Source organism: Nannospalax galili, unplaced genomic scaffold (genome assembly GCF_000622305.1).
Source record: "Nannospalax galili isolate Female #2095 unplaced genomic scaffold, S.galili_v1.0 scaffold768, whole genome shotgun sequence".
NCBI classification, from domain to species: domain Eukaryota; kingdom Metazoa; phylum Chordata; class Mammalia; order Rodentia; family Spalacidae; genus Nannospalax; species Nannospalax galili.
The window spans coordinates 3,081,497-3,091,604 of NW_008360317.1; the positions used below are offsets into that span (position 1 = coordinate 3,081,497).

Below are 10,108 nucleotides of genomic sequence, written 5' to 3' on the forward strand. Positions count from 1 at the left end.
CTGGAGTATTCTTCAATATTTCTAGCTCTTTTCTGAATTTATTCAGAAGTTTATCCCTATCTTCCTTCCGTTCTTTGATTTCTTTGTTTGTGTGTTCTTTAAATTCACTGAATTCTTTTATCATGCTTATAATTGTTCTTTTGAGTTACATGTCCTCCATTATCTCTAGGGGGTTCTCATTGTACTCCTCTAGATGACTATTGGTATTTGGTGGGAATAAGTTATTTTGGTTTTTCATGTTATTTTTTTCCTCTGGGATTTTCACATGTGAATTTCTTTTGTAGTTTCTGATTCTTGTGTAAGTCTTCAAGTTTAGGTCTGCTTCTTTTTGTAAACTCTTTGCTCCTTTGTGGTTTCCTTTCAGGGCATGAAAAGCTGGTTCCTCCAAGCTTCTGGTTCTCTCTTTTGATTTTATATTGGAGTGGCCAGATTGCTTTTGTCTTTAGGAGTTCCCACAGAGGCCCAAGTCAGATGAGGATTAGATGCTCTCAGACTTTCTCCTAAGGTGTGGATCCCTCCAGGAAAGAATTTGGCCTTAGGAATTTGGAGGTTGGACTGGCCTGGGAGCAGGGCCCAGGAAAGATGCTGGTCTAGGGCAGCTGGTGGCCATGCCACCCAGAGATGCAAAGGGAAATGGGGGCAGGAAGAGGCCCCAAGGGCTCCTGGGGACTGCACTGAGGAACTGGGTTGGTCCCAGAGAGAGGCCTGCAGGTCGGAGAATGGCCTGTGGTTGTGTAGGCCCAGGGAAGCAGAGGCAGTTTGTATTATTTTATTAATATATTACTATATATAATATATATAATTTTGAAACAGGGTTTCACTATGTAGCTCTTTTTGGCCTGGAACTCACTATGTAGATCAGACTGGCCTTGAACTCCCAGAGTTCTTCCTTTTTTTAAAAAAATATTATTTTAAGGACTATTTAATATAGAAATATTAAAATAAATACAGAAACAGAGGCTAGCATAATGAATCTCTTTGTATTCTTTATCAATTATTCACACTTTTCATTTTACTTTATTCCTCCAACCTTTCTTTTGGTTTCTTGTTACAATATTTTCAAAGTAGATTTAGGAAATTCTTTAAACTTAGTTCCCTAAACTTCACAATTTCACCTGCTATCACCCGGCCTGGAACCTGGTACATACACGTGGTCTGTCTTATCCATCTTTGAAATAAAATACTAAAAATGAGACTTTCCACAACCTTCCTAGCCAGGTGTGTGCTTGGAACACCCAGTCTGTGAGCCCCACAGGCAGATCTGTGTCTTCTGAAGCGAGGAATATACCAAGACCCAGTTCTGTCTTCCCCCTCAGAATGCTACTTGGTGTGGCCAGCTAACAGGCTTGTCTGGTGGTGGTGTGCAATAGAGGAATGAATGTGTGGTCTGATACCATATAGTTTATACCCCAGGATAAGTGGCAGGCAAACCTCAGTCTTCCTGGAATGGCTCTGACCAGTGAATGAACCTATCCAAATACTTACTTGGACATATTTTTCAATGGTCTTCAGTACTTCCATGTTAAACTGCTTGACAGGAACGACTGAAAGATCCATGTAGCTGAGCAGGCTGTAGATGACTTGGAGGAGCGGCTGTTGCATGCTGGGGAGGCCTTTCTCTAGCAACTGCAGGAGGTAACATGCAGCCAGTCAGTGCTATCATCTTTCCCACACCCTTATTACTCCAATGTGCTTAGGAGATAAAACAAAACCCTAAATATTGAAAAAATGATGGTGAAGACAATTTGGGGAGGTTTGAAGACACAAATAGAAAATTCAAATAGTGAAGAAATAGAAAATAGACCTCAAAAGGAAAAAAACTGTATGTTTTCAAAGTTACAAATTTAAAGATGTGATTTGTTGATTATCAAATTGGCGAAGATTAGAAATGGATAATATTCAGTATTGGTTAATGCTATGAGGAAGTGAGTATTCCATATATCAGTAGAAATATAAATCAGATAATTTAGCAATTGAGATCAAGACCACTAAATAGGCCTACATTTTGTTGTTGTTTTGGTTTTGATTTTTGTTTCTGAGACACTGTCTCACTATATAGTCCAAGCTGGCCTCAGAGTCGTTATCTTCTTACCTTAGCACCCAAGTGTTGGGCATATAGGCACGTGCCATCATGCCCACCTGAGGTCACTGGCTTTTGAAATTGTAATCATATTTTGAAATTGTAATCATACTTTTGGGAACATTTCCAAAGCCAGAAATAAATATTATGCTTCATGTGAGAGTTTGCCATGGCATTATTTATATAGTTAATAAAAAGCATACATGAAACAACATGATAAATCATTATGCAGTTAACAATGACATTTTGAAAGATGATAAAGGATATTAGATAATATTAAGTAAAAAAAGCCACATACATAATTTTCTACGTAATAGATGACACCAGTATTAATGTAAAAGCGTGTGTTATACAGAAATAACATTGGGGAAGAAATCTCAAAACACTGTCAATAGCATTTCTCTCTAAACATAATTTTACTGTATTTTTTCTTTCCTTTGAAACAACCTTTCTGTTTCTCTCCACATTTTCTGTTGTGAATATGTACTACTTTTATGACCAAAAAATGAAAGTTACCCAGAAGAAAACAACAAAAATGAGAAAATATAGGCATTATGATAAAAGTTTGCTGTTCAAGTTTAATGACAGAAATGATTCAAATAGACGTTGAAAGTTCACATCAAAAGAGGCCAAAGGAAATAACCAAGCAGTTAACACACAAGGAAACGAATAGCTCCATAAACCTATTGTGTGGGAAATGACCATGTTGACTAGAAAGGAAATACACAAAGAAAACAATGTGAAAGTGTGAACAGATTTAGAATGAAAAAGAGCAAACGGAATGGCAAAATTTAGGGGGATATGGGAAGACAAATATAAACATCATTCGTAGCACCATGAAGTAAGAAAATCTTTGCAAAGACCAATTCTCAGTTGTATGGAGCTAAATAACACCCATATATCCATATCCTTTGACTGTGTAGTTCTACTTTGGGAAATTGGATCATTTGCTACTATTTAACAAAATTATTTTGCAAAAAATCAAAGATCAGAGGCACAAGAGAAGGCTAAGCCGTTGAGAGCACATAGCGCTTGCTGAGGATACAAGTTCAGTTCCCAGCACTCACAATTGTCTATAGCACCTTCTCTAGGGATCTACCATCCTCTTCTGGCTTCTGTGGGCACTGAAACCCATACACAGATACATGCACATGCATATAATAAAAAGAAGCTGGGTGTGGTAGTGCATGCCTTAGTCCCAGCACTAGGGAGGCAGAGGCAGGTGGATCTCTGTGAGTTCAAGGCCAGCCTGGTCTATATAGTGAGTTCCAGGACAGCTGGGGCTATGGGGAGAACCTGTCTCAAAACGACCAATAAATAAATAAATAAATAAATAAATAAAAAAAAATTTTATGTATGTGTATTGCCTGGTTTAGTCCAGGAAAGTCACCAAAGAAAAAGAAATCTTTAAAAATCGATGATCATTTAATACATTATCAAATATCACTTGATAATGTGACAAAAGGTCAACGTAACAGGACTATTTGTAATAGAAAAAAAATTACAAACATAAGCAACAAAATGGAGAAAGTTGAGCAAAGTATCACATTAACTTGACAGAATTTCAGGTTCTTTGAAATACCACAAGTCACACATGGCAGTGCACACATAAAGTTAATATTACGCGAACAGAGCGGGTTCAGAGGAAAGCTGAGCACAACGACATATGTACATGGCCAAGACCTGGATGAATATGTGAGTAATTGAGCAGAAATCAATATATATTAAACAGCAGGAAGTCAGTGAATTCATAGTAATATTTTGGTTTCAAGTTTGGGATAAGGACTGAAGAGAGCAAATTAGGTACCACTTTTTTTTTTTTTTTGAGACAGGGTCTCCCTGTAGCCCTAGCTGACCTGGAACTCACTATGTAGACCAGGCCGTACTTGAAACTCACAGAGATCCACCTGCCTTTGCCTCCCAAGAGTTGGGATTAAAGGCGTGCACCACCACACCCGGCTTAGGCACCATTCTTATTATGGTGAAATGTATCTAACATAAACTTACATAAGTGGCATTAAGTGCATTAGAGTACTGTGCTGTTGTCACCATTATTTATGTCCACAACTTGCCCATCATTCCACACTGAAATTTTGTCTCATAAAATCACTCCATTACTAACTATCCCCTCTGGATATTCACTATTCGAATTCGCCTTTCTGTTTTTAGACAGGTGCTACATCTGTGTACCTCATATAAGTGGAATCATATGGACTCTGCCTTTTGTCTGGCTTATTTCACTCAGTATAATGTCCTTAAGGCTCATCCATGTCATAGCATGTGTTAGAATTTCTTCCTTTTAAAGACTGAGTAATATTCTACTGTACATGCAACACCACATTCAATTGATTCTTTTTTTTCTAAATATTTTATTATTTTTATATGTATGTGTGTATTGCTGTATGTAGGTAAGTGCACCCGTGTTGTGCAATGCCCACGGAGGTCAGAAGAGGCTGTTGGATCCCCTGGAACTGGAGTTACAGACAGTTGTTAGCTGCCATGTGGGTGCTGTGATTTGAACTCAGGTCTTCTGCAAGAACAGCTAGTGTTCTTAACCACTGAGGCATCTCTCCAGCCCCTCACTTGATTCTTTTGAAATGTTTAAGGTTAATTTTCTGAACAAATATTGTCCCTGTGTGGTCATCTTACACTTTTAAAAACAGGTGTCATATATTATTTACTTTTGCAAGCAGGGTGTTTGTATTGGTTCTGCCTATACTTCTTGAATGCTGAGGTGAGGGTGTCTTTGCTTACAGAGGATTATCAGAAGCAGCAGTATGGTCCCTATGAGAGGTGTTTAAAATGCTAGGCACTTAGATGTGAAATGAACAGATGAAGAATTGGCTGTTGACAGTCTGGGAAAGTCCATGTACTGATGATCCATACTTTGATAAGTCAAAATCTTGTGGAATCAGTGATAAATGTTGGATGGGAGGAGGTACTCTGTTACATAGGTACTTTTGGTGTTATAGAGCCTTTGAGAAAATGATATTTGAAGCTACCTAGAACTGGATAACAACATCAAAAGTCAGAACAGGTTGTCCTCTTTTCTTTGGAAATGACCCTAACCAGAGGCATGAAAGCATATTCCAGAAGGAAAAGGAAGCAAGCTATGTGTCATTAGCCATTTGCTCAGAGACCTCATGACCTGTATATTAAATTTGCTGGGCCTGGCTAGGCATGGTGACACACATCTTTAGTCCCAGTACTCATGAGGCAGAGGCAGGCAGAGCTCTGTGAGATTGAGGCCAGAGTGGTCTACAAATCGAGTTCCAGATCAGCTGTTACAGGGATACCCTGTCTCAAAAAAAAAAAAAAAAGAAAAAAAGTCAATAAATAGTGGGACTGGAGAGATGACTCAGCAGTTAAGAGCACTGGCTGCTCTTGTAGAAGACCAGGGTTTGGTTAGCAGCACCTACATGGTGGCTAACATTCCTTTGTTGCTCCAGTTCCAGGAAATTGGATGCCCTCTTCTCACCTCTGCAGGCATTGTACAACATGGGTGCACTTACATACATGCAGGAAAAGTCATACACATAAACAATGAAAATAATAAAATATTAAAAATGAATAAATAAAAAAAAATTTCGCTGGGCCTGGAGGTGCAGCAGAATACGTATCATCATTTGTCTTGTGAAATGCTATGACTGTCTAACCACTACTGGGTAGAGGCCAGAAGGGTTTGTGAAGAATGTACTAGCAACATTTGTATGATGTGTCCCTAGTTTTACAAGCATAAAGGTAATGATAAATATATTAGTTTATTTTAAAAATATTTTACTTTTTATTATAAATAAAAGTGACAGTGCTTAATTGCTGAGCCATCTCTCTAGGCCCTAAATATTTTATTTGACATGGTTATTTTAACGATGTATGCTTTGCTAACTAATTTCATGCAAACAACTACTAAACATATCAAGCCACATAGTGACTGCTTAGTAAGATCTGAACAGTCCTCAAGCTTCTACCCCTCAAGTGATGGGGTTGTAGGTGTGTACCATGTTATCCTAGAAGGTACGAGGGCAAACTTTGGAGGCAGCTGGACCTAGGGACTGTCACCTTATACTTAGAGCAGTTAACCAGGCTGAGCCTCCAAGAGTACCTAAATCCTTGGTTTGTTGTGAGGATTTAGGATGAGTCCATTAGCATCTATGATAATACATAACAGGCATTCAACATCAGGGCTTTATAAAAACACTAACCAAGGATACTAAATAGATGTTATCCTTAGCTCTACAGCTTACCTCTGCCAGGTAGGTGACCATATTCAAGGTGATGTCAGTGTATGCTTCATGCAGGTACCGACAGACCACATTGACCCACGTGGCACAGTCTCTTGTGTAGCTGTGCGTTTTGTAAAGAGTCATCACGTGTGCAAGATTTGAAAGTTTAGGATTTTTTTCTTCCAAGCAAACCTTTTAAGATAAACAAATCAATTAAAGTGTTTCAATGAGCAGGAAGAAAGTCAGTGCTTTGCTGTAAATTCTAACAGTCTAGAAAACAGGCTGGCACATTTTTTGGTACCACTTTTCAGAAGCTACAGAAGTGGTTTGTTTAGTAATTAATACATTTTCCCACAAATTCTTTCCACTTGCTTTTCTCTCTTTTTAATTTTTTTTAACATCTATTTATTTATTGTGTATGTGTGTGTGCATGTGGGTCATGGCACACATACAAAGGTCAGAGAACAACCTGTGGGAGTCAGTTCTCTCCTTCCACTATGTGGGTTCCAGGGATGGAAATCAGGTTGTCAGGCATCCTGTGAATGCCTTTAGCCACCGAGCCATCTCACTATTCCTCCCTTGCATTTCTTTCTTTTCTTTTTAAAATTGTTTTTGGGTTTATTATTTATTTTTATTTAATGTGGATAAGTGTTTTGCCTGTATATATGTACAAGCATCCATGTGATGCCAGCAGAGGCCAGAAAAGGGCATTGGATTCCCGGGAACTGGAATTATGGATGGTTGTTGGCTGTCATGTGGGTGTTGGAAACTGAACCCATGTCCTCTGTAAAAGCAGCCAGTGCTCTCTTAAACCCCAAGCCATTTCTCCACCTCTGTCACTTGTATTTCTTAACAATGAAAACAAAGAAGACAGTTTTCACCATCTGCCCACAGATGTACATTCCTAGTGGTACTGACTTTTGAGACAATCACTGTCTTCTCTGGGTTGTATAATTTCCATCTGGTCTTGAATGTTCCTGACAGCCTGTACAGACTTGCCTGTATGTGAAACCCTAATGCATACCTGAGCAATCCTTTCAGCTATATCCTTACAGAACTGATTGGGGTTTTCAAAATGCTGGATGAGTTGGGGCAGGAGACACAAAACGTTCAGTGGAAACCCTGGATGAGAGAAGACAGCATTAGTGGTGACAGCTGAGTATGTTATGTTTTTACTCACAACAATAGGCATGCCACAGATTTTATTTCAAGGTGATGGGAAAATGGTCCTTTAATTTTTTTGATTGATTGATTTTTCTTTTATGTGTATGTGTATTTTGCCTGCATGTAAGGGCACCATGCATATGCAATGCCTACAGAGGCCAGAAGAGGGTATCAGATCCCCTGGAACTAGAATTATGGATGGTTGTTAGTTCCCCTGTGGGTGCTGGGAACCTGAGTCCTCTGCAAGAACAGCCAGTGCTCTACATTGAGCCATCTCTCCAGCCCCGCCCCCTTTACCCCTTTTGTAAAATTTCTGAGCTAGAGTCTCCCAAAGACCAGACTGGCTATGTAGCAGGATGACCTTGAACTTCTGATCTTTCTGCCTCCGCTTCCTATGTGCTGCATCCTGATATGGACTGTGAGTAAGGGTGACTGGTGCAGATTTTATTGGCACAGACTAAACGGAGTTGAAGTCTTTGTTTGAAATTTTTATCAAAAACACATTTTAAAACTTAGTCACACTATTGGAAACACTCTTTAAAATAACAAAGAAAGGCTTGGTACCTCCGAGTTAAAAATCTAGTTCATGAAATGAATTCTTGGCCACTTGTCATGGTATTAAAAATAGGGCGTGCTGCTTTGGCTTAATTCAGAACAATAGGGAATGAGTGAATTTTTCAAGAGGAAAAGGAAAACAGATTTGGAACTAAGAAAAAAAAATGTACCAGGGAAATGGGCTCAGTTAACAGCACCTGCAATTTGATCTGGAAAGCACAAAGAAATCATTAATATAGTATATATAATTTCTGTCCCTTTCATCCTATTGCCTTAAAGCATTTTTATAAAATAAAGAATACTGTATTTTTTTTAACAGTACTGGAATTCAAACTCTGGATGTTGTGAATGCGAGCCAAGTGTTCTATCATGAACTACGTCCTCAGCCCCATTACACCAAATGTTAAAAGAAAAATCAAACTATTCTCAAAGAAACTTTCTTTAACAGAATTATTTTGAAAAGGTATGTGGGGGGTGGGGGAGGCAAGCAGGGCATGGTGGTGAATGCCTTTAATCTCAGCACTCAAGTGGCAGATGCAGACAGATCCCTGTGAGATCAAGGCCAGGCTGGTCTACATAGTGACCTCTGGGTGGACTGGGGCTACAGGAAGACCCTGTCTCAAAAAAAAGGAAAAACAAAAAAGGTGGGGAGGGTTTTTGCAATTATCTTATCACACTAAAGCTGAATGCAATTACCATCAGAACTGTAAGAATGAGCCATACAGGCCTTACCAATAGCTTGGGATGAGTCCACCATGGGCACTTTGGACACGGGTGTCAGCAAGCTGAAAAGCTGCAGGGTCAGGTCTGTGGTGGTGAGGGAAGTGAATCCTTTCAGAAGCAGCTGCTGTAACCCAGAGAAGTCAGCCCACTTGAGCTGCCCCTGGAGTTTCTCAAGCTTTTCTCGGTTCTCAGCTTTATCCAGAGGCATATGTGCCAGCAGTCGATTCAAAAGCCTTAAGGCCATTAGGTATTCAAACTCAAAATCAGACTCCATCAAGGCGACTGTGACCCAGAAGATGGTGGCCAGCAGGTTGGTGGGATGGTTTATGTGGGATGGGTCCGTGAGGCTATCCTTCAGGGAGGAATTGCTTCTGGGTTTTGAGGAAAGGCCTTGTTGGGTACAAGCCTGAATTCTGTCCAGTGTGGCACTTCGAGGTGGGTCAGAGGATCGGTCAACAACACCAAACTTCTTGGGCACAGAGAAGCTTCTTTGGTGCCGGCTGCGTTCTGCGGTTGTGGGGTTGCCACCAGCAGCCCCAGCGTTCATGTTCAGTTGTCCTGTGCTCTTCCTGCTAGCTGTGAGTTTAGTGCTGGAGCTTAGATCCGGTGATGAAGACCTGAGTACAAACAGGTAAGATCAACAGAGCATCTGTGTGCATCCCAACAGTCAGTTCACTGTCTTCTGAGAAACACCAAAGGAGGAAACCATTCTTTAGAAATATTACTTTTGACTAGCTTCTTTTAGCCTTAACTTACAGCTAATAAATCTTAATAAGAACAGTCTTCAGAAAAACAAAAACAAAACCCCAAACTGACTTCCATTTATTGAAAGCCTAAAAGCCCAGCCAGCAATTCAGTGACCTTTGATTTAGATTCTTTTTTAATTTGGATAGGAGTAATAATACAATAAAATAGACCCAATGAATGCAAAATTTACTTCTTCTTAGCTTAGAAGAATGGAAATGGAGATGGTGTTATCAAGAATCAAAAAATCAAGTACTCATGGCAAAGGAAATGTTTTTGCACTTATCAAAAATGGGGCTGGACACCTGTAGCTAAGGGAGACAACCAGCTATAGTTCTAAAATAATGGATGTTTGTTTTCTCCCCCTATCTAGAAGCCTTTGACAGAGAACTGACAATGATTCTAACCACTCCAACAGCTATCAAAATACCTGAAAGCAAATCCTGACTCCATCAGTCTAGAGCGCAGCCTTGGAAGACAAAAGAAAAATGAGGAGGAACCCAACAGAGGGATGCTTTTGGAAGCCCTTGTCAAGAAATTCCAATGGACTCTCATATGAACATTTGAAAATTGCCCTGGTCTAACTTTTTTTTAGCTTTCTGGCTCGAACTTGTAATGC

General features: G+C 39.6%; 1 protein-coding gene across 7 annotated transcripts in view; it reads right to left on the minus strand.

Moving 5' to 3' along the window:
- The window catches only part of Fry (FRY microtubule binding protein), a 479,403-nt gene that overhangs the window by 60,298 nt on the left and 408,997 nt on the right, over positions 1-10,108 (minus strand). For all 7 annotated transcript variants that reach the window (XM_008825033.3, XM_029559622.1, XM_029559620.1 and 4 more), the window contains 4 exons: positions 8,755-9,362; positions 7,328-7,425; positions 6,325-6,495; positions 1,486-1,626 (listed from right to left, as the gene is read on the minus strand). In XM_008825033.3, coding sequence (XP_008823255.1) covers positions 1,486-1,626; positions 6,325-6,495; positions 7,328-7,425; positions 8,755-9,362 — 1,018 coding nt within the window. The remainder of the gene's footprint in view (positions 1-1,485; positions 1,627-6,324; positions 6,496-7,327; positions 7,426-8,754; positions 9,363-10,108) is intronic.